Source organism: Poecilia formosa, unplaced genomic scaffold (assembly GCF_000485575.1).
Source record: "Poecilia formosa unplaced genomic scaffold, Poecilia_formosa-5.1.2 Scaffold32, whole genome shotgun sequence".
NCBI lineage: Eukaryota > Metazoa > Chordata > Actinopteri > Cyprinodontiformes > Poeciliidae > Poecilia > Poecilia formosa.
In genome coordinates this window covers 2,089,581-2,115,585 of record NW_006799971.1, presented here as the reverse complement: position 1 = coordinate 2,115,585, position 26,005 = coordinate 2,089,581, and the positions used below count along the sequence as shown (strand labels likewise).

Here is a 26,005-nt window from a genome sequence, read left to right as displayed (position 1 = left end):
AAGCTCCAAAAGACTCCGTCTCTTAAGACCACGAGAAGGTTAAGCTGTCGAAGGAAAACAGTATGGAGGAATCTGAAGGTGTCCCAATACAACAACACCACATTTGGAGGTGAGACGAAGCAAGCCAACCTGCTGCTTTAGACATGTGAAACACTTTAAATCAGACATGATTTAAAGTGTTTATCAAGTCACTTATCTTGCTCGAGTGATAGCAAGATAAATGACTCAACTCTATAGTCTATCTTAAGCTTTGGCATTTTATTTTATAAAAGAAAAAAGTTAATTTAACACTTTTTCATGTATTTCAGACGCATGCACTCACACAAAACCACACCCCAGTTCTGACTTCACATATCCTGTGATGATTTGGCATCATAATTATGTTTTCGTATATTTTTAACAGTCGAGAACAGTAATGAAAGAGACGAGGCAAAAAAATAGAGAAAAAGGAAATAAGCAGCTTACCGAAATCATCGGGCATACCGCTGCTTTGGTGACAATAGAACCACACAAATACTCCCAGCCTGAACAAATGGAGCTGCCTGCTCTAATTAAATACAGTGAAACTTCATTTTGGCAGATTTAACACACACACACACACACACACACACACACACACACACACACACATATATATATCTGTGTGTGTATATATATATATACATATATATATATATATATTTTTTTTTTTTTTTTCCTTTTGCATTATGTTCAAACAGCAGCTTGAATCTGAAATGAGAGGGAAGTTGTAGTTATTGGCATACTGAAACATCAATAGTCAAAGTATGCTAATCTGAAGCTCCTAATCAATAAAGTCAAGTAGAAACAAAATAATATTTTTTGTTTTATTCATTACAAAGAAATCTTCATAGTAGTTGTGCGTACTACTGGATTTTCAGTGGGAGACTGTGTTACTTCAATAAAAGATACATTTTATTTCCAAAGTTTTTTATGAGGGGCAATAATTTTAATGGCCGACAGGGCAGAAAACTTTAACATGAAATTTTGTCTATCGAGTTTTGGGAGAAAATAAAGAAAAGAAAAAAAAGACATTAAAAGAAAAAAAAAATGTTTTAAATTCACATTACATCAATTTCCATACAATACATATTTCAAAGCTATGATAGCCACTTGGCCATTTTAAGAAAAAAATAAATCTAATTTTACACTTTTCCATTTAAGAGGTGACACTCTTCAGAAGGTGGTCTGTCGGCTGAACAGGTCCAGCGTCACGGCAGAGAGGAAGGCTGGGATGCTCTTCTGGTGGTGGAGGTGAAGGGTCACCATTTCTCCCAGAGTTTTGGAGAACTCCGTCTCCATGAGCTGCATGCTTCCATTGGAGCCCTGCAGAAAAAAATCAGACCAAAAACAAAACATCCAACTATCAGGCATCAGTTTCCACCAAAACTTTTAAGACGGAGCAAGATCACTCGAAGCTGTGCTCGTCTAAAGGGAGCCGTCAAGTGTGTGTCTGCACAGAGTTGGTTGTGTGTGTGTGTGTGTATACACAACCACAGCAGGGGGAAGGGTGTCTAAGTCTGTGTGGATTAATTAAAAGGAACGAGGAGCAGCTCGGGGTGATGGAGTGAAGGAGAAAGGGATGAGGGAAAATAAAGTAATTAAAGCAATGCAGCGAGGAGCAGAGTCCCATGACACACTGAGAACATATTGAGACATCTGAGAAACGTCCTGCGTCAGAGTGTATAGAGATCTTATATCAGACAGAACATGGAGGTTGTGGGAAAACACAGGAAAGTAAAAGATGAGAAATAATAATATATGTATTTTATTTTTTTTTTTAATCAGGAGGATGATGTTTAGTTTTTGTTTTTTCACACAATGCACAGCTGGCTCCACCAGCGCTCTCACAGCATCACACAGTTCATAAAACGTTGAGTCTCATTCCAACATGTTGAATCCATAACACTTAAGTAAAATGATCGACTATAATTTCCCCAAAATGCTACATACATAGCAGCTCCCAAGTAGGCGGGCCTTGTCGCTACAACGCCTGAATAAGACGTTGATGTCTCCTTTGATTGGCTGATAGATGATGAGAGCTAGCATCATGGATGAATTATGAATACATATCATGTAACTGCTATGACCGTCGCTTCCATGATTTTCAATTACTTATCGCATCAACAAGCTTATTCACATCACTTCATTTCTTATTTAATGGAAACAAGGCAACTGCTAATGTTTATTCAACATTAGCAAAATACTGACCCTTTATGCATGACGTCACGCTCTCCAGAACTCTGCCTGCATCAAAACAACCAATGTGCTACATTAAAACTAGTCTAAAACCAGACATGTGTAGCTTAATATCAATTCTATTTAGTTAATTTTACTATAAAATGGTCATGGGGTGCTGCGCTGTCGGCTGCACAGAGAAGGATCCAAACCAAGCTTATCATTTTATTGTGTATACCTTTTAATGAGGCGGCAATGGATAGCATAGAGGACTCGAAGTCCTCGGTGAAATCGCAGATTAGCAGACAAGACCTTTTACAAGATAAGAAGATTAACATTCATATACTTTATAAGTATTATCAGAAAGATATCAAATCTCGCTTAATGGAGAAGGTACGCTTCTAACCATTGATGACCATGGAGACAATGCTGCACCGTCATGTAGCCTAGCATGTAGGAACAAAACTGGTTAGCATCTCATCTTTTGTACGTTTTTAAGGTTTCTCTTGTTTAAGGGGAAACTATTTTAATGACATAGGGACATAAATCATGTGGTGTGAATTCAGGCAAAGTCAGGAATTTGATCAACACGTCAGGAGGAAAAAGGCATGAGTCGGTTTCTATACTAGCTATTTCCAACTTTTGTAAATACCTTGTATGAGCCCCAACCGGGTGTGTTATGTTCACAGACAAAATTAGCTCAACTCGAACAAGTAGAAGCCATTAAAAAACTGGGAAAAACAACTTGGGAAAACAGTTTCAGTCAATCGGTTCAATACTCCTGTCCCTAACTTCCGACGTCCATCACGGTGCCTGGAATGATTAAGTGATGTAGTTACAAAGGGTCAATTTGCCCACATTTGGGCACACACCTACTTATTAGGTGTGTGCGGTTTGGAGTGGCCTCTTTCTGCCTCGTCTGATTTTTTTCATTTTCTTGTTTATTTAATTTTTTTTAACTTAACATCTCATTCAGCATTACCACAGGAAATCTGTTTCGACTTGCACTGCAGGAAGTGGAAACAGGGAACTGAGCTGAGGCCCATCACAAACCTCTAATGGGTAAGAGAACATGGTTCCTGAACTAATGGCATTTGCTAGCTGAGTGCACAGTGGTTAAGTGGGTATGGAAATGCGGTGTGCAAAAATGTTTAAAAAGCACCAGACAGAACAACTTTCCGTTTCTCCCAATTTTGTGCAAAATGAAGCACAATTAGCTTCCACTCAAACGAGAGAAAACGGAACTTCCGAGGACTTCTGGTGCAATTTTAATTACCGTTGAGCTAAGGTGATTAATTTTACATGAGACTTATTGTCTCATTAGAGAGAATTTTAACAAATCCCTTCTTTGAGTTTGAAATAAAACGTGCAATTAATTTATTACACTGTCGGAGAATAATGTGCCAGACAACCCGCATGGGTTGAATTATGATGTTAGCAGCAGCAGCAGCAGCAGCAGCAGCAGCAGCAGCAGCAGCAGCAGCAACGCTGAATATCAGCAAGAATTCATCAGCACAACTGTGAGAAGAACGGACCAGTGTACCTGCAGAACAAGAGAAAACAAAGAAAATGTTGTTGTTCCTAAGGTTGGTTTAGCATAACAGTAAAAGTTTGCATACTTTCTTTTAAGTCCAATAACTCTGACAACGTCCTGTTTTTGTAATAGTTTTTCCTCCAGCCATCCCCCCAGGGACCTCCGGTATAAAATTAAAAATGGAAATTAAATTAGGGAAAAAGTGGATGAAATGCAACAAAAGTCCAGAGGATTTGTTGTAAACATGTTGCAAGTCTTTTAAACTGAAACCTATTTGTAGTTGCCTTCCAAAAAGTGTTCTCCAGTCTTGTGAACCAATTTGCAAACCTTAATCCTAATTTTTTCATTTTTTCAAGCATATGGATGCTTTTTTTGGCCATAACTGTGTATAAAAATGAGCAGGTGGCTTAAAAGCTGACAGCATGTCCTAGGACTCAAAGCAGCTCCACAAGCTCAACCCGCATCACAGCAGCATAAATATTAATTTGAAATTAAAGCAGGGGAAGGCTTTTTTTATTTAAATCACCACTTTCCAAAAACATCCCAATAAACTCCTTGCATAATTCACATGCTGGAAATGTTATTTTCCCCACAACTACAAAAAGCAGTGGCTCATGTCTCATAATGAAATAAACTTTCTCAGTACTTCCATTAGAGTATCCTTGGGAAACTCAGCCACATCTGGTGAATGATGTATGCGTCGGATGTAAACGGCAGAACTAAAGCGTTGGTATAAGTGACTGAACAGTCCTGTTATTGACAACATTTTTAGATGTGGCGTTTAATAGGTGTTATAACATTCTAGACATTTAGTTTAAACAAGCAGAAAAATTGGACACATTTTGCTGCAAAGTTTAATAGCCACATTTCCCCATTTGAGCCAAAACTTTTTTTTTTTCATTTTAAAATCAGAAAAAAGGGAAATGCCTACTTTAGATTAAACATTAGGGTTATTCAATCCTGACCTACTGCAAACATTAAAACAAATCTGAACGGTTTACTCTAACAAACAATCTTACTTCTACCCTTTAAAAATGCAAACAAGAAAAGCAATAATGCATAAGTTAATTGCTTATTGATCAAAATTGTCATTTTTTCCTTATTTCTGATTGTCCAGTCATATATTGAAAAAATCTCTGCTCATTAAAAGCCTCAGCACTCGCTCTAAGCTTTGATGCCCTTGAGTTTACAAAAGCAAGACCTGTGGCTTGATGAGCTAAAGAAGATCCAATCCTTTCATTTCCTGCTCGATTCAAACCAGCAACTCTATCAGGAAACCTGCAGCACATTTTTTAATTTATAATGAAAATTTTACTTGTTGAATTGGAGACTGACAAATACCTTTCATTGTCACACTCCTTTAGTGTGAAACGGATAAATGAAACAAGCTGTAAAAACTTAATTTTGAGCTGATGCAGCTCATTGTATTGTTCTAAGTCTTAAAGCAATTTCCATAAGCAGTTTTTATTTGAATTTGTAATATTTAATCGGGACTGTTTAGTCTGTGTGATTCTGAAAAGAGAGATGTGTTAATACTAAACGGTAACATTCAAAAACATTTGTAAACTATTAACATTTGCTACTTGCCATTTTCATCAGCTTTTTCCTTTTCAAAATGCGATACAAGATTATTTTCGTAAGATACAGCAGGAAAAGTGGCTATTGGCTGTCCTAAAAGGTGCTAAATTACGCCATTGCCTAATTTACATTTTTGCATTTTGTCACACAAATCTCCAATAACAAATAAAACTTGCTAGATTTGTTGCTGGTTGTTTTTCTGAAGAAAAAAAGTTGGTAGAAGGGTCTGAAAATCTAATTCTACTGGGTTGAACAGGCAGCCTCATCAATGAGCAGTGCTGCCATCTAGTGACTGGAGGCTTGTTTATTGTTCAAGCATGAATAAAGAAAAGAATATTACCAACTGAGCTTTAATGGTAGTCATTTTCAGTATATTAGAATATCCATTGCAATGAGGCACATCTGCCAGATTAAGAGTACCTTTAAAAAATAATCTTTAAGCAGTTATTTTATCTTTATTAATCCCACATTTCAGCATTCAAACATGTATTTTATTATCTATCTGATGTAATATCCTAATCTTAAAACTCATGTTTTTATTTGCCGTAAACTGAAAATCATCATTAACAGAAATGGCAACTTGAGAACATCAGTCTGTGTGTAATTAATCTACCTAATGTGTTCCGCAAAGTAAATTCAATTACCAAAATAAATGAACTTTTCAGTAATATTTTAATTTATTGATATTGACTCCATCATTGTGGGGATGTGGTCAGTATAGCCATGAAATAGGATTACGTTCATGGATGGATCACCTTTGTATTTATTAATCTTTTCACATGGCCAAGTCTCTGATTCAAAACGGATTCTCACTACTCTAGTCACAACACCGGCTGGAAGTGGTTTAAGGTGTTTCTCAGGACAATTTCTTCTTTGACAACTTCCTCCCTCTTCATCTTGCCCCTCACTCCATGGCTCTCCCAGAATTCTCCCTGGTGTGCTGCGGTTTCCTGTGTGGCTGCCTCAGAGATACACCACATCCTCACACTCGCTACCAGGTGAACAACAAACACGTGCGAATGAGGCTCCAGAGACTCCCGAGGCCTCTGAAACATTGATCACGAACAAAAGACAAACACTGCAACCAGTTACCATGGAGATCTCAGCTTCTGAAACACCTTGATGTATTATGGTACATGGAAACAGACGGCATATGAGTGGGTGTGTGCAAGACACAGAAGATTGTTTCGTGTGGGCCTGTGAGAGTTGAGCAAACTGTGAGGACCCCCACAGTCAGTTGGAATGGAAAACCAAGATAACAGCCTGGAAGTCTGCTCCAGTCCTGAAGCGCCCACTCATTGTTTGATTTCAACTTGCCAAATGTGTGAGCCAACAAATACAGATGGCCCAACAAAGGCTACTCAGTTTTACATATGGTAATAGAAACAAACTTGAGGCAATGATACTCAATGTTTCTGAGACACACACACTTAGCAGATATGAGATCCTAAATATTAACTTTATAAAGCCACAGCCATTTCATCAAATATTTTACTCTGGGTGTTCATGTTATGAACGACAGTCTTTGGTGTGAAGGTTGTTACACCGAGAAAAGGACACGGCTATTTTAAGTATCCGTGAGATGTTTAATTATTAAGGCAAATGAGGAACACTAGCTGTTAAAAGCTCCTACCACAGAAACTGTATTTTCCACACAGGCATTTCTTCTGCAACAGAGACAGACCTCCAGACATGACAGGAGGGCTTAATGGAGTAAGGCAAATCCCATTTAACATAATCATATTTGAACTTAGGTGTTTGTCAGATACACTTTCAGTTGGATTGAGGTTCCCACTACATACATCTTTCCAGTGATGTTATAACTGTTATTATTAAATATGAATGCTTCTTGTTGTGGTTTCTCGATTTTGTTTTTTTTTTCTTTTTGCAGGTGGAGAGAGAGACTTCAAGGGTATCAATTTGTGTTCTATGATTCTCTCCAACATCTCCTTCTTTCTCTTTAAATCTTTTCCCAGTCTTTCTCTCTTTCTTGCCTCTGCCCATCACATTTGAAATAAACCCAAAGCAACTGCTAATAAAGTTTCATATATATATGAAGTGGAGCGTCATGGCAAAAACTGTGATGCTCCTCTTGTGAAAGTAAATCTATTGGGCCTCGCTTTCACACTCATACAACTTTGAGGTTGAATCTCCGCTCTGCTCCCCACTGTAAATGGAATTACAAGCACCACTTCAGCCAGTTTTGAAATCAGGGAACATTTATCCTATCAAAGTGAGCAAAAGGTGCCAAGACACAGAACGAGGGGTTTCCCGATCGGGAGAAGGAGTGTGAGGAAGCCGCAGTGGTTCAGCCGCATAAAATGGAGTTATTAATAGTTTTACTCATTCCAAAAAACAATTCTGCTGGTATTTGCACATTTGTTTTTATACATTGTAAATAGGCTGTTTTTAAATGCACAATTACACACATATTTTGCAAAAAAATAAAATAAAAAAAACATTCTACTCAGTTGCACATTCCTTTGGACCACAGTATGCTATTTTTGATAACTGTCCTGTAATTACTGACATTTTGATATATATATATTTGAATATGTATTTTAACACTTTTAGCTGATCTGTCACTTTGCTGCTGCAACACCTGAATTTCCCCAATGTGGAACTGTAAGGGATAGTCCTATTCTACTGGTGCTATTCTTTTTGGTACTTTTTGGCAGGTCATTCATTTTCAATATTCTTTCATATTTACTTCGTACTTTAAATGGTAAATGGCCTCTACTTGTATAAGCTGAGAGGACCCCCAAAGCATTTCACAACACTACATTCAGTCATTCACACACATTCACACGTTTAGTTGAGGTTTACTGGCTTACTGAATTTGTTGATTAAAGTATTTTAACTAGAAGGTTGAAGTATGTTTGAGAGAAGTAGCCTGTGTGTATACTACATAGATGTTCAGAGTCTTGCTGTCTTAGAACGTAGGTGCTGAACCTAATCCTTCATTTATTATAATTTAATCTTCTTTCTCAGTTCATGATATAACTGGGTAACATTAGGTTCATCAAGTTCATTTATTTATGTTTCTTACCATTTTCTGTGATGTATGCTGTGCTACCATCTCTGCAGGGCTGCAGCTGAACACAGCAGGGCCTTGAGGTGAATGCTAAAACCAGACAACAATTTGTTCACACTGACCATGCCTTTTCACTTCTTCTGTGACTCTAACATTTACTAATTGGCACAAAACACAAAGTACAGCTCAGGCTGAGGGGAACGTCATTAGGTCTTAATATTATTCATATTCAGAAAATATGAAGACTTTGAATTTATATTCTTATTTTTAAGTAGGAAAAGTGTAAATTTAATGGCAGTGCATTCAACACTTCACGGTATGGAAGGAAATGAGCCAACAAGCAACCGCTGAAAGGTTCGAGGCACTACCACCAACAGGGCCACAAAACTGTCCTGCTCAACATGAAATATAGCTCTTAAACTAAATCACTGTTTTCTCAGAAACTGATTATTTTTAATTTAGTCTGATGTAGTTATGACAAGTAACTAGAAGTATCATTTACTGTCATACATAAACGTGTAAATAATGTGTAAAATTCCTTGCAAATATTTGTAAAGTAGAATCACAAAATCATTGATTTTGCTTGCAAAAAAAAAATAAATCACAAAACAAGTGTGAAATCCTACTATTTTCAAATACGTTTGAGTAAAGTAAATCAGAGACTAGATTTGTGTTTATTATTCTTTTTCTTCATCGAATAAAATATTCCAAAATTAATGAAAGGTCTAATGAAACCACAGTTGCATCTAAATACCAACCTTATCAATGCTTACTTGCATATTCACACTTCTTTAAAAATGTTTTAAACATTATCTGACCTTAATAAAAAAAAATCAGCAAGGTCCTATTTACTGCATATGTTTAAGCATCAACAGAACTGCACGGCTGATTTAATGTCGCCCTGCAAAACCATGGAAGGTGATGTTAAATTAAAAAACAAATATCACAAGTTTCATGGGCGCCTGCTGGATATTACCAGAGAGTATGCAGAAAACTATCACTGCACCTGACCCCCACGTGCACAACCACATCTCCAACACGTGTAATGTGCATGGCCCTCAAAACCAGCATAAACCTAACCCACACAGATGTCATCTACATGACCCACAAAAACGGTTCAACATGAGTTCAAAGGTCAGGCGGGATCTACTCAACTCATCTTACTCCACTAGCTAGCTTCAGTGCATGGTCACATTAATCTTACAGAAAGAGCGCCAAGCTGCCAAATAAACAAAAGTAAACTGACCAATAACATTTAGCCTTAGGACCAGCAGGGGCTCTCACCACAGATGCCAAAAAGACGTGGGCGATCTACAGGATGTTTTGACACAAAAGGCCATGTTTATTTTTTTTTTTACAATTGCATTAATAGCAAATGGTGGAAATAATAAAAAGTCCAATAACTACATATATATTTTTTTACTCAAAGGAAAATCTCATGGTACTCAAAGCGCAGCATACAGCTGTACAGCTGCAGGCGCTACTGACAAGTTTTATCCATAAGGAAACATCAGGTTTTTTTCATGCGTAAACAAAGAAAAAGAGAAAATATGTTCCCTCAATCTTAGTAATAGTAGTGAGAACATTTGTAAAGAAAATTTAAGGTAAAGTCTCAACAATGCAATGAAGTATTATCTCATTTATCTTTTCATTTGTCTATCCAATTAAAGGATATCAATACTTTGACTTGATATGCAGAGCGGTGCTTTATAGTGACTGTTTCCAGCCAAGCAGCTGAAAGATGCCTGAATGACAATAACACTCCTCTTGATATTGACAGGGTTGGAGGAAAAGGAGCACACAACCACCTTCAGAAAGACAAGTCCTTTACTGAAAGATAATGTCAGGATGCCTGCGGGGCTAGAGTATGCTAAAAGCAAAACAAAAAGCCCTGCCCATTAAGTTTTAAAATTTGCATATACTGAAAGCTCTATCTTAAGAAATGTGGCTTTCATTGTTTCCTCTAAATAGCTCTCTAAGTAAGAATACCTTTAAATGGTTGGATTTTAACAGGAGAATCTTTAGCCCCATGCGGACTTCTGCTCAAAAATGACAATATTTATTTGAATTGATGTGGTATCAAAATGACTGCAAGACTCCAGAGAATACTCCAGAGGTTTAAAAATCCACACTTCTCTTATTAAGTGACAGTAAATTAAAATGACACAAAGTGGGGGGAAAATGGAGAGAAAAGACATTCTCCCAAAAAAAGAATAATTGTTTTTTTTTCCAAGTTAGCTATTTTGGCACAATTTAGCACATTGTTAAAATTTCTTAGGATTCTTTTTCCTCCCGAATGACGAATGACAAATGTATTTGTGGTAAAAGTCAAAGTACAGTGGAAAAAACACTCCACGTGTTCTGACCTCATTGCGTCAAAGCTTTCAGTTCTCCAGTCCAACTCTGTAAATGACAGAGTCTCAGGAACCCATTGGCCGATCTGGATGATTGACACATCCATCGAATCATCAGAGCCAACATAATCTATGGGCAATTACAAAAAATGTCATAACCAACATCATTCATTCATTTTATGGAAATGCAATTGCTGTTAAACGAGGAAATGTGGCATTGGAATATTCCAAGCGGTAACCAGCAACCTAAAAAAAATGTCAGGAATCAAATCAGTGTGACGCAGAGAAAATGGATTACGGGAACCCAGTGAAAATATCTACTGCAGCATGGATTATGACCATAACACGGCAAAAGTACGACTAAATTTATGCTTAGATACATTGATACTAAGTAGTATTCACCTCCTTGAATGTTTCACCCTTTTTACTGCTTTTAAAGGGGCAGTAAAATGTGTTTTTACTGTGATTATTCATAATAATCACAGTAAAACAAGTTTTATTCTGCATTAAAACTTGTTTTATTGCAGTTTTAATGCAATAAAACTGCAATAAAACAGTTTTATTGCAGGATGAGATTATTGTGAGATAATGAAATGGATCTAAATACTCTCTTAGACTGTGGAAAAGCGTGGTTGTTTGTCCTGTCTGTCTCTGTGTTGCCCTGCGACAGACTGGCGACCTGTCCAGGGTGACCCCGCCTCTCGCCCAGAATGTCAGCTGGAGATAGGCACCAGCAACCCTCCCGACCCCACTAGGGACAGGAGTGTAAAGAAAATGAATGAATGAATGAATGAATGAATGAATGAATGAATGAATGAATGAATTAATTAATTAATTAATTGATGGACGGACGGACGGACGGACTGTGGAAAAGCAAACCGCAGTCTAGTTCTTGAAGCCAGTTAAGAGCTGGCTTTAAAATAAGAAAGACGAGACAACATAACTTAAAGGGGTATTATGATGTAAGTATAATACAGCTTTTTTTACCAGGGTTTTACTGAGGAGTAGCTCATAAAATGAGCTCAGCAGATCTGCAGTTCCACATCTGCTGAAACATGTGCGGTTTCCATCAGGTGTTCACTAAATGCTGCTGGCTAGTCTGAAGGAGCTGAGTGTGGAGAATCGCAGGGGATGGCTGATCTGTCAGGCAGAAGCGCTGTAGTTTGGAAACTGCAGAGCTTCGTCCTTGAAGGCGGAGCTGGCTCCATTCAGGAATTTTGCACAGCTGAGTAGTTGCCATGGAGATAAAAGGATTTCTCTACATTACATAAAAAAATAAATAAAATATTTGATGAGTGAATGACATTATAACATGATGTAAAGCTCAAAAAAGTTGATTCTACATAATACTACTCCTTTGAAAACCAATCATGATCGATAAAATTTGGCTTTTTTTAACAAAAAATAATCCTTAAAAGCCAAGGTGAAAACTAATTACTATTAAATAATGATAAAATAATAATAATTTTAAAAAAAGTATCATAAAATAAGTTTTTGCATTACGTCAGTATTTGATAGATGCCCATTTGGCTGTAATCACAGCATGTAGTCTGTGTGACTAAGTCAAATCCAGTCACAAATTGTCTATTGGACTGAGGTCTGGGCTTTGACTGGGCCACTCAAGGCCACTCAAAATTTGTTGTCTTCAAACTATTTCCGTGTATCGCAAGCTGTATACTTCGGGTTATTGTATTGCTGGAAAATAAGTTTTAAACAACTGCATGTAAGTAGGAGCACTCAGATTTTATTACTATGACAGTTTCACAAGCCAAGGAGTCGCATTTGGAGGAGTTTTGACAGTAGATTTCACAATCAGTGGCGATGTAAAATTATTCTAAGTTAAACAAACAACTTCATTTGGGCAGGCCTCTGTTATTTTGTTTAACCTACACTCAACTCCTTGAAGTTTCATTTCAAATTATGCTGAATCCAAGGAGTCCCATCAGATAATTAATTTTAATTACCAATTTCATTAAAACATTTGCTGTAGTACTCCTAATTGCAGTTTTTCTATTCATTTCAAGTGGAAATTTACACAAGCCTTCAAAAATTAAACTCGTCTGCTTAAGATGTTTCTCTTATTAGCAAACAGTGGATACCATTATTTTTATTTTCTTCCCCTCTTTATGGAGTTCCAAACAATTGCATTATGCTAAATAAGTTAGATAATAACTAACTGCATCACTCCAGAAAAGCACAAGATCTTCAATTTTCTTTATGCCTGAAGTCTTTCACCATTGTTTCATCAGACTATAATGTTAAGATGTCACACCATGGATGTGACAGATAGTTTATTGAGATGATGAAAGTCAGAGATCATCTGAGCTCTAATGCTAATTAAAGACAAGATTTTTTTTCTCTTTGCCTCTTACGATCAATGTCATTTACTGCACAGATTTCTAGCCACATCATTTTACCGTAGTCCAATGGTAATGACTGCACTCTAACCTTCAACTCTCTTTAGTCCCGTCAGTCCATTTGCAGTACTCACCTCTACGCCTGTCTCACAAAGAGCATCCTCTTTACCCACGCACAGTTCAACTGCACAACATACATGCTAATTGGTGGTGGAGGAATAACAAATAAACATCTGATATGCAGGTTAATATTTTTCCAATTCAATGCAGGTTCTGGCTTTTTTTTTGTTTTTGTATTTAAAAGCAGGATGTCAGAGTACCGAAGACGAAAACGGCACCAAAGGCAAAACATCCATATTTATATTCTAATCAGCCGTTTGTTCATTAAACTTAAAGTGCCTCTCTTATGTATGAGCAACAAGTAACTGATGAGTACAAATTATTTTGTCAGTGGTATAATAGACAATTAAAATGAGCAACTGATTAACCTGATTCTTAGTGGCATAAATACATAAAACATGTGAGCAGTTGCAGCAAGCAGTCTGACAGACTTTTCATCATAGCATCTTAATCTGACACTGAAATTCTTAGAAAAAATTTAACTTTAATTTGAGTGCAATATTAAAGTGATCAAAAAAGAGAGAAAAACATAAGAAATGGTTGTTTTTAACCAGAAATTGCCCGGTCCTCTAACAATTCACATAACTTAATTTTAGGACACATTTTTGTTTGTATTCTTTATAACTTTCAGTTAGCAAATGTGTTACAAAAAGTTTATGTTGTAATCAGTGACTTCCTGCGACACTGGACTGTAACTATGTAGTGACACACTGTCACCTTTTCCCTTTTAACTCTTCAAAATGAAAAACACTAGGCATGTTGTGTGTGACGGTGCAATATCCTCCCTTGAATCCTAAAAGGGAGAATAGATTTATACTCTCACATTATTTACCCCAAAATGTGTCCTTATTGTCTGATTCTTGCAGCTTAATTAATGTCCATTGAACTAGTGAATGTTTTTCCAATCTGCTATTGTCCAATAGTAATCCTCGGAGTCCAGTTTTGAGCCGACTGAAGTGAAACCTCAGTTCCAGGTGTTCCTTTGCAGCAGTTTAAAGTTTCAATGTGTATTTAGAGATGTTGGACTCCAACGTTACATTCAGTCATTCAAGGTTAAACCAACAAAAATCATGAACGACTGTCATGTCACGTTAAACCTACTCAAGATATGCAGATCCAGTGTTAAGATGAATGTATGGAATACTGATCATGCCACATTTGGCAAGAACTATAAAAATAAAATAATTGGCTGGATAAAGTAATAATTGTGGCAAAAATTACATCCAAAAAGTAAAAACATTTCAAACTTATTTGATTATCCAATGTGACAAAGTAAAATTTATCTATTTCAACAGTTTTAATTTAACACCATAACTGTTATTTAATCCCTCCTTTTTCTCAAACTAATAGTTATATTGGTTTACTTTTCCTAAATTATTTTTTCTCATTTTTCCCATTTTCTTTACTTACTATTTAGAAAGTTCTTGTTATTTATTTTTTGAATGCAACATTTTCCACATTAATTACTTTATCCAGTTATTATTTGTATTTTTGTTGCCAATTAAGAAGCTTCTGAAAACAATCCAATTTACTGCAGAATCAGATATTCTGGAAAGAGATGAAAAATAGAAAGAGAAAAAAAGAAAGAATAGAGGAACGAGAGAAGAATGGGGGCACCCAGAAGGTTTAATGTTACACATATTTGACCCAAAAAGATGAGGAAAGAGGCAACAAATTATAGCACTGGAAAAAAGTTTAGATGCCAGCTCAGGAAACACAGAGGTCATGTGAGCAATTTAACCAATTAGGAATTTTCTTTCACCAAAGTAAAAACTACTGAGGATGCACCTGAGGAAGAGGAGTAGAGCGTGGATCTGTAAAGAAGAGAGCCACTCTGACAAGTAGTAGATAAGATTAAAGTGAACGGTGGTAAATGTCTTCAGCTAAAGTATGAATGTGACAAGATTTCTAGTGGATCTCACAAGTATCACCATTTTTATCCATTCTTACAAATATCTTCTTGAGACAACAGACTGAATTTGTTTTGCCTATTTTCTCAAGAGTGGTGCCCTGACTTGGTAATTTTCATCTCATATTATGTTTGTACCGCTGCTACAGACCCAACACAGCAAATATTCATCACTAACATTCATTCCATATCAATTATTGAACAAACTACAAACGTACATGGGGGCTGTCATTCTGTGGCTGGGGACATCAGCTGGATTTCTGCTGCTATGTATCACGTTACCAACCAGACAAAGGACATATGCTCTAGACACTGACCCAAAGAGTCAGTGGGACCCAACCGGAGCCGGCACGCAAACAGGCATACACAGTGACAAACATGCGTGCACCCACACACCCGCACGCACGCACGCACGCACGCACGCGCGCACACACACACACACACACAGCTACAAGCACACCACCTCCCCAGGGGGCAAGGAGGACAGAAGACTGTCAGGAGAAATCAGAGTTAACATTCCCTTCTGTCACTGGGATTTTAAACTCCTGGGTTTCTCTCTGAAGGTTTCATTTCCACTATTAAACAAACAAACAAAAAAAAACACAGTTCATGTATTCAGTCTTGTATTCCCATTAGACTTTGTGTTTATTGCTTATGTTTACTTTCATGGCAATAAGCAATACAGAAATGAGTGCTTTGTTTCAATGAGCAAAGTGAAGCCCAGTCCCTGAAAGACTTAAGTTTTTCATAAATATTTCGGCAATATATTGTGCCGACTCTGTCTATCTGTCTCTCACAGCTCTAATTTGTCTCTTTCTGCCTTCCTACTCGTCATTTTAGATGTTCTGTCCCTTAGGAATAAAAGCAAGAAGAGTCCTCTGTCATTCCCTTTAGATGAGTCTGTCACGTTATTTTACAGTCAAATCATAAGCCGTTCAAAAGTAACATGCTTGTGGACAGCTGTAGAAAATGTACCAATGGTCTAGTTAAATCTTAACAGTCAAGGCAGAGAAAGAAAGAGCCAGAAAGAACTTCTCATCAGTAGGATACAGTAGGATGCACAATACATCAGTTTTAGGTGGCTGGCTTGTTTCCCTCCAACAATGACTGGTATCAAAATGAAGATAATGGATCTTATAGGAACTCACACTCTTATTCACTCCACAGTGGCAGCTGAAATTGAGACAAGTCATTAAAGGAAGACCTTGTTCATAAACTGCCCCTTATTAATTGTTGTCTCCCTTCAAAGTTTTTCACAAACTACTTGACGCCTTATAAACAGTTGGCTACACCAACACATATCTGCTCAAACTCAATACCTGTTTTTCCATTTCCTCAACCTTCCCTCAGGTGATAGACTTTACAGTTAATTGGAAGTAGGTTTTAATGAGTTGGCCTTGAGATTATATCTTTTCCTTTCATTTCAGGGGAACGCTGGAGAGGAAGGGTCGATGAAGTGAAAGAAGAGTGAGGAAAAGTAAAGGGAGGTATGAAAAAAAAATCTCTCTGTGGAGAATGTTTGAAAAGTTTCCAGTAGCTGCTATAGACTGCACATGTCTATATATCTGTTTGTTTAATTTGATCGTTAAACGCAGAAGTGTTTGAGCCAAGGACAGTCTGATTCGGCAGCTCACAGGAAGTAAAATTTAAGGATTGTTCATCTAAAAACATGTCTTAACTAAAGTACAATTTTCTGTATCATACAAGTTTTCTTTATTTTGGTTGATCCTCTGGTTTGTCTTTAAACACTAAGCTCCCTCCTAATCAGTAGAAGTCTGATACTCTGCCTGTCTTTCTGTTGTTACAAAACCACTGGGGATTGGATAAGGTGTATTGTGACACCTTCTGTTGTCACTGTTTGACTCTTGATTTGATCCAATTTATAATTAACATCACCTCTCTGATACATTCTATGACATAACCAAGTTAAAACACATTTTATGTTGCTGCACTTTAGATTTTGGAAACCCTTCATGTTTTACTTCCCCCTCAACCCTGTCCGATGTGATAAGGGGCAACTAGCTTCGAATTAGCTTAGCTTCAGTGCCACTGTTGCTACTACTGTATCAGACATGTACAGTAGTAGATGTACAGTAGTAGATGTCTGATACATCTACTACTGTATCAGACAGTAGTAGATGTCTGATACTCCAAAGCACACCTCCTCTGCTTTGGAGGTGTGAAAGTCTGCCAAAGTAATGACGTCATATCATATTATGTGGCGCCACACATCGCTAATGCAGGTAAACCCCACAAATCAATGAAATGCATGAACTGAACATAAAAAAAGATCACATACCTACAGATTTAAAATAAAGTGTTTTTCTTTAGGCAACATTATCCTAAGCTCTATGTAACTAAGTACATTATACAACTAATCTCTCAAAGCTTTGATGGATTTTAAATCATGTCTTAATTGGGACGTTTAATTAACAAATAGTAACATACAAGCCATGATTTTCCCTCAGTTGAGTAAGAAAAAAATGTTAAAATAATTCGCACATTTTTCCCCCCCTCACACATCTAAGGCATTTATCCCGCAGATTATTAGCACCCCAGAAATACCTAATCAGTGGTGCTAATCAGCCCCATCATCCAGTGCGGGAGGCTAAAAATGCACATAAAGGCACAAGCAAGTAAGGATCATACACAAACAGTTTGAGCAAACTTTTTAAAGGGGCAGTACTGTGTATTTTCCAGGTACGTAGTGCCATTTTATAGTGCAATCGAGTAACTCTTGACTCTTGATCTGATCTGGGTCTACCTCTGCATGGGATTAAAGAAGACTGTCATTTTTAGAAACTCCCACCATGCTGCCACAGAAAAGCTGATATCAATTATTTTAGACCATACATGTCATTTTATGTTTGAGCTAATGAATGGTAGATCCAAAATCTTTATGTTATTGCACAGTGTCTGTTCTACATCTAGCCGGGACTCTTCTAGCGGGGTATGTTTTAACCATTCTATAATGTACCGTAACCTGTCAGCCAAGAAGTGAAAATGAAAGTTAAGCAGATCTTATCCTCTACATTTGGTCTTCTGCTGTGTTTTTAAGCTAACATGCAGGGTTTATCTTTCCACAGAAATGTAGAGAGAGATATTCTAAACCAGCCAGATGACAGTTTGCTTGGGATCACTGAGAACAAGTAATTGATTCTTGGCAAAACCATCACTGGCTGCCTTTCCATTCACCATAAAATTATGGAATTTGACGTTTTGAAAACAAACTTTCTTAATTAAAACAAGTCAAGTTAGAAAAATCTTGTTTTGTTATTAAAGTTTTGGAACTGGTGTGGTCTTTTTTTTTTGGATGCATCAAAATTAATGCATTTCACAAAACTACAATGAAAACCCTTCTTTCGCATCATGAGTCACGTTATAAATAAACGGATGTTACCACCGGCAGAAAAGCCGAAGACGATAGGAAGTGGTAAGAGGACGATGACGAGGCATGTTTTTAATGAAATATCACGTAAACAAGCTTATTCATGCGTGATTTCAATTGCATGTTTTTGTTCAACAAAAAGACAGCAACTGGGAAATTATGTTTTTTTTGTTGTTTTTTTTTTACTTTAGTGGAAAGCTTTACACACATTTGTCATGGAAACAGAGCTTTTTATTGAAGCAACCCTTCCCATGGGTATGACTTTCCATATGGCAAGATCATCTTCCACTTTCTTTAAAAGTGGGATATTATAATTTGCTTAGTGTAACACCAATCTGTCATTAACAAGCAGAGCTTTTGATAAACTACGTACAGCTACCCAGCTTTTGAATCAAACCAATTCAAATTTATAAAAAAAAATACTGCAAAGACAGTCAACTCTGACACTCGTAATATTTCATCTTTCAAAACCCTTCAAAGATTAGCTGTTCAAAAAATCACAGTCAGGCTTCACACTAAGTTTGTAAAATTGATCAAAAGAAAGAGCACTCAGGTATCAACATTATCTGATTCTTTGTGAGTCCAAAGCATGGAGTTGAAATAAGTCTAAATATTTGAAATATCTAAAGTACAAGGGAATTTTCTTGTCACTATGTCCTTGCCGCTTGTTCAAATGAAGTCAGAGTCTGAGGTTTGTAAAACCTCATTTATTCATCCATTTATTTTTTCCGTCTTCTGATACCAGTGCTTCATTTCATCTAATGTTAAAGTTAACTTGTGTTGTTGAGTATTTAGCATTCAGTCTCTGAGGACTGCAACTGTCAGTCAAATTTTGAGGCATTTCATGTTTATGGCTCCTGAGTGTTGGGCTGATTGACAGCTGATTGAGAGTACCAGCCATGAAGGTTTCTCCCCTGGGATGGCAAAAAAGGATGTCTTCTAGCACAGCAGTGTCCATATAATTCATGATGCAATGTTAATCAAAATGCTCTCAAGGACCTTCCACTGTGCGTAGCCAATCAGCATTAGAGCAGCGCTAACCGTATCTTCAGTTTTACAACAGGTATGAAACCCATAAACTCCACATTCCATGTTGGACAGCTGTGAAGAGAGCACTGCTGACATTACAGATCTAGTTGTCTGGTAAATGTGTACCACCTGGTCCCACCTTGCAATCTAGCATGCTTGTTCATTCACTTTAAACTTGATAATGTACCACACGTCAGGTCAGTGACTTTCACTCAACAGGAAGGCATGGGAAAGAAGCTTAAAGTATCTTAACTGTCAACCCCAGAGACGTTTGCATGTCAGTTACAGCAAAACTCCACTTTCATTGAAGGGTATTTAATGAAAAGTATGTATTTTCCAAGCACATTTTATAGCACAATTAAATAACCGTTACCTTCAGTTGTTATAAAAAAAGGTTATATATCAAATATGACTTAAAAGAATTTGACTTAATTTAAATTGGGCCTCTATCTCTTTAAGAAACTTCTGCTCTTACTGGGACTCCACCTTCAGGAAGTCATCACAACATGGCTCCTCTATTAGCCCTTTAGCAATGTTTTTACCAGTTTTGCACTGAGAAATAGTCCCTACAATGAGCTCAGTAGATGTAGAGTTTAATCAGGTGTTTGCTAATTGTTGCTGGCTAGTCTGAAGGAGCTGAGTAGGGCAGTGGTAGGGGAGGGCTGGTGTGTGAGGCAGAAGCAGCTCTGAGGAGGATTGGTTGCATAGAAGATTAAAGGATTTTATTTTTTTCAAACATGCATGAAAAAAAAATTGAGGCAACAGTCTACAACTGATGTCAATTGAGACAACGAAAGCCTTAAATTTTCATCAGTAATATTCAGAGTCTGAATATTACGTCTTTAAGCCAGTAGTCAATTGGAATTTATGAAAGAATGACTTTTATGAATGCTGTGGTTTTTGTTTGACCATAACTCTTGATTTGGTCCTTTTTGAAACAAACAAACAAACAAAAAAAAAACAACAACAACCATATCTGATTAAATTCAATTGAAGGTAAGATCAGGTATAAGATCAGGAGGTGTGTGCATAAAACAAGCCAAATCAATAACACTTTAGTTTAGCTCCAGTACTTCTTTCTATCAGCTTCAGGTGCTCAAAAGAGACACTTGTTGTCTTTTGAAAAGAAGTGAGGGGTGCACCCTGTACATGATCACTTTTACTAGCAGTAAGTCCATACAAAGTTATGCTTTGGCATTTAAGTTGCAGAAGTTATAATCACATTATTTCTTCAAACTTTCATACAGTGTCAGCTGCTGGAGTTGTAGAGTTTTAATGATGAAAGGCAGGAAAAGTGTTGCAACAACACCTAAAGCCATGACAAAGACTGAAACAGAAATTCTTCTAACCATTGTGTAATGAGGCAGACCTCAGTCATGCTGAGAGAAGGCAGGGCATGACCAGACAAGAATCTCCGCTAACAATTTCAGTTATTCACAAACCGTAGCAATGCTTTGAGGGCTGAAAAATAGTTTGACTGAAGGTTGGTGAAATATGTCAATCAACATGTTTGTTGATTGACAAGATGTAACCGCTGTGTCACACAGCGATGAATTCATTAACAAACGACGAGTAGAGGAGAGCGACTGTGGCCAGTTAAACATCTTGTATATCATAGAAGGGAGATTTGGTTGCCTCTGCTGAAAGGGGAATATTAGCAAAGTTATCTGGCAACTCTATTGGTGTGGTGATTAACGGTAGAATCCCATTTGTAGAGGCTTCTATGCTTCCTGTTCAAAATGCCATTTTGTTTGCATTTAACGCTGCTGGATTGTAACCAGGTGGTCGGTAGATCATAGAATGACGACACAGGAGAAGTGGTACCTACATACTGAAGGGGAAACACAGACTGATCCAACACTTATTACAATATCGGAAAAGGTATTTTCCGACAGAGTGAAGGAAAATTGTTCCAGTACACTGAGGGGGAAAATTTTAAAGTTCTGTTACTGCGCACCGGTGCATAGCGACCCACTTAAAGCAGTTAAAGTATGGCTCAGGTCTGACTAGAACATAAAATTCAGACAGATTTTATGTGCAAACACTGGATTTTTTTAGAAGATAGACCTGTACCTAATACAAATGGAAAAACAACATATTGCTAAGTCGTTGTTCAAAAAATGAATACCTTGTCAGATGATATTTATTGCTTTAAGTCTTAATCAGGATAGTGTGGGGTTTTTTCATTATGGTTAGATCAGTTCAAAAAGCTAATAAATAGATCCGTAAACACAAAAGCGTAAGGATATTATATCTATGATTTCAGTATGTTTTAGTTAATTTCATAAGCGCACAATATAGTCCCGTTACTTGTAGTTTCTCACCCATTAATTACCATTTTTATTTATTTCAGTTTTTGTTATTTCGTTAGTATTAGTCAGTTATAACCTTGGTCTTAATTTTTTGCTAATTTCATCCATCACCTATTAATACCTTTTTACAACCCTGTGCACATCCTGCTCTGTGCATGTGAATGGATGAACTTTGAGATGCAACGAGGTTGGTATCAAAAAGACTGAGGCAAACATGTGATCACTTAAGCAGGAAAATGTACACCAAGAGGGTGTACACATTGTGTGTGTGTGTGTTTTTAGATTTTTAGATGAATATATGAGGTCAACAAATATTGGCAGTAAACTGTCTCCTCCAGCAGGGTCTCAGGTGGGCGAGCTGGGCACACCAGCAGCTGTAATAACAACACACCTATTCTCACACATTCTCATTCCCCTCGTTTATAATTTTATGTCACATTTTACCCTGTCGGATCTCAAATTTGTCCTTGAGCAAGGCATTAATTAGCTACAAAGATATTAAACCTGCTCCCTAACTTGCCGGAAATGATTTCCCCACAGTTTGGATTTGTCTTAGCTGCAGGACACCCATCATCACACCAGCAAGCAACAGCACAGTGATTACCCACTGCTACAAGCTCAGATCAGAGCAGAGCAGCAGAGAAAGAGGGAGACGAACAAAAACAGAGATAAATGGGATGAATGTACCCACCACTGAATGGACGGATGAAAAGAAAAAAAGAAAAAAGCATGAATGAGTAGAGGAAGGACAACATATTTTTCCCCTCTCACTAGAGGTACTTAAGTAAAGGATTTGCTCAACAGATAAGGGACAATCACATACAGTTAGAATTGAACCTACTCAAGCATACAGGGAGCAAGAGAGAGATTAAAGCCCCATGTCCATGACCTAACACTCTGCCAGCCTCTGTATCACTCACACATAATTCTTCCACTTATGTTCTTAGCTCAATGAGACAAGTATCAACTCTATATTTATAAAATGTAGAGATCAATCAATACCGAACTCTACATTTAGAGTTCAGTTTAGAACTTTACAAGATAACCGGCAGAGAACTCTGGGTTATATTATGACCCAAAGCTTAAGTTGTTTACGTCATTGATTACTTTAAAACTAATAAGCCTGTTAAAAAAGATGTAAGAAAAACAAATGTAAGAAGTAACACAAGAGATTATACAAAGCACAACTTAATGTCTAAATGTAGTAGACTTAAAGTCAAAAGTATCCATGATTAAATCTACTTAAGTACTGCCAAACCTTTGGATTTACTTTTCCTTATTCATCCACAGTTTTCACTCCACAACTTTTTTGTTGCTAGGTAACCAAAGAGTGTGTGAGTTAGTTGATTCCACCAACCTTCCTTGCTCACAGTGAGAGCTGGAGAAGCTAAAGCCTTTCTTCTGCCTACTAGTCCCAGTAGTAGTCTATGAATGTTGCACCAGTGAAATCCTTTTCAATTGTACTTTTGATCTAATAATGTTGATGGCAGTCGACATTACTAGTGTTTCCTCCAGTATGGATCGAGTCCTCCCTGTAATTTTGCATACCTTTTTGAAGAGCAGCGAGTCCTGCATGTGCTCTGCGTAGACGGAGGTGAGCCTGTACTGGTTCTCGGTGGTTATGTCTATCTGGTAACCAGTCAGGACGTAGCAGACGGTGCGGAACTCCTGGATCTTCTTCTGAAACACCTCCTTCAGCCTCTGGTTCCTCAGCTCGGAGCTCTCCATCTGCTTACGTAAATCTAGAGCAAAATATAATAATTAATATACGCCTGCACTGAATACGTTTTACATATGAATTTCAGCCGTCTTTGCAAGACATCATCTTTGTAAACATTGAGCATTCTCCACCTATTCTCACTACACTGACGCAGCACTGATGGACAGATCTCAAACAAAACAAATGCAATGTCTCCATAGAAGTACAGCTGCTCACTTTTACTTCTACAACATAAAATAAAATCACAGCTGGATGCTCATCACAGTAGAAACAGGACCAGGTATCACTTCAACTTGTCTAGCAAAAATTCCAACAAATGCAGTTTATTTCTACAGTAAATAGCCATGTTGCTGTAGGCTGAGTGAATTCTGCCAGCTTACTGTCTGGCTATGACAGTAAACTAGTTGTAACCAGGCCCGACACCATAGCAAATCTAACTGTTTGATAAATTGTTCCAGTAGTTATTGTGATAAACGACACTATTGTTGTTTTGAGAACATTTTCAAGCACATATGATAAATTGCATAACAACCCAAGTTTGCCATCTCAAAGATACATAAACTTTAATTTGGTTAAGAAAATAATTAACACTGGAACTGGAAGATATTTTAAGTTTCCGAAATAAAACAATCCAAAAACAATAAATAAAAAGAGAGACACACACACACACACACACACACACACACACACACACACACACACACACAACTGATAAAGTATCTGTAAACAAAATTGCTTTTCAAAAATTATTAATCATCAGAATGGAAATCATTGAGTTCATTTTAATTTACCATAGGATTAATTAATTTCTTGCTTATTACAACATTTCTCTTGGAGTAATCAAAAGAATACTAAAAGCTGCAGTAGCTTAATTTTATAAAAACTTCTTTTTTTACATATTTGTTAAACTGAGGCAGACAGACAACATGTGAAGAAATCAAGCTCTTCCATCTCCTCCCAGTGGTTTTACTGCCATCTGCACAAATGTACCACTGCTGGTCAGAAACAACCAATCAGAGCCAAGAGGAGTGTCTCAGTGCTGCTAATCAGGCTCGTATATTTGCTGCTCACACTCTCCCCTTTGCTCTCTGCTTTGACACAGCTCCTCCTACCACGAATGCTAAGGCTAGTTAGCAAAGCTAAATCAGATAAACAGTTTTCCTGTGAGGTCGGGTCGTTTCTCCACCGTTAGCCCATAAAGACTTTTTGCTGCAGCTGTGAGACTCAACATTTATTCTTTTTTATTAACTTCAATCTTATTTACAAATCTGTATTAAACTAGCAAGAAATAAAACTGTTTGAGTTCTACAAACAATTATTTTCCCATGCTTTCATCAAGATCCAATTCAGTACTAATCAATGACGTGTTTCCATATTGGGAATCTTACCCAGCATTTCCTTGGATGGGGGTAAGTTGATGCTAAAGCCAGGAGTATGGATGTTGGAGTCGTCTTGTGAGGCCACGCCTCCTTCCTGGAAGGAGCGTACGAGTTCCCTCAGACGCGTCAGTTCCTCTTGGACCGCCTCCGCTTCCTGCCGACGCTGCTGCTTGGCCTCGGCAGTTGGGTTCAGCGTCAGGTGGATGACGCGGGTTTTGACGGGATCATAGTCTCCCTGGACCAAGCAGAGAACAGATAATATCTGAGTCCTTCAATAATCAGGACTGTTAACTAGACAGACTAGTCCTGATAAGAGTGAAGAAGCTTAACAACATTTGAATAAAAGCTTGCAGATGATTTTTAAAAACTTAGTCACGAAACCATCAGTTTCTGATAAAATAGTAATTTTCTTCTTTTTTTTGCATAATACACAAGATGAAGTCATAGAAAGTACCCAATGCTTTAAATAGCAGCTTCAAAGGTTTTAAAATGCTAAAGTTTGTGTTTGAATTCAGCTTCATTAAATAATAAGAGATAAAGACAATTTCCCTGAAGGAAAATCCCAGAGGGAGGGAAAGATCAATCAATCTATAAATCTATAATCTATCTCATCTAAACCGGCAGGCATCTGAGTTTTAGGGGAAATCCAGAGCTGGTTAACATACCATCTGTGTTTGAAACCCATAACAATAATAATGCATATAACAAGCCAATAAGTTGCATGTCTAAAGGAAGGAACACACGGCCAATTAAAATTGTCACCACAACATTTGAATCTACAAGACAAGAATAGAAAATTCTACACTTGTTACAATGTCATTTCATATACAACACACGGACAGATTCTTTGGCAGCAGAAAGAGAGCAGCAGGACATGAGAATAATTACACATCTTGAAGATAACAGGTCTACAGTCCTCACTTCGATCATAAAGAAACCAGAGAAAAGAAAAGACGTCACAATCCAGAAACACGTTTCAGTTCCACATGCAGCGAGTTTCAGAACTCTGTTTATTTAACGATTACTTTCCCCCCTTTATCCGGCGCCATGTTGCTTGTTTCTTTAAATATTTGTTCGTAAAATAAACTTAATTAG

The 26,005-nt window shown here is 37.3% G+C and overlaps 1 protein-coding gene across 1 annotated transcript in view; it reads right to left on the bottom strand.

The window, feature by feature from the left end:
* Positions 1-831: 831 nt before the first annotated feature.
* Positions 832-26,005, bottom strand: part of mad1l1 (mitotic arrest deficient 1 like 1) — a 46,552-nt gene continuing 21,378 nt past the window's right edge. The window contains exons 16-18 of the mRNA XM_007549669.2: positions 24,920-25,145; positions 23,360-23,553; positions 832-1,344 (exon numbers count right to left, since the gene is read on the bottom strand). Coding sequence (XP_007549731.1) covers positions 1,195-1,344; positions 23,360-23,553; positions 24,920-25,145 — 570 coding nt within the window. The 3' untranslated portion in view covers positions 832-1,194. The remainder of the gene's footprint in view (positions 1,345-23,359; positions 23,554-24,919; positions 25,146-26,005) is intronic.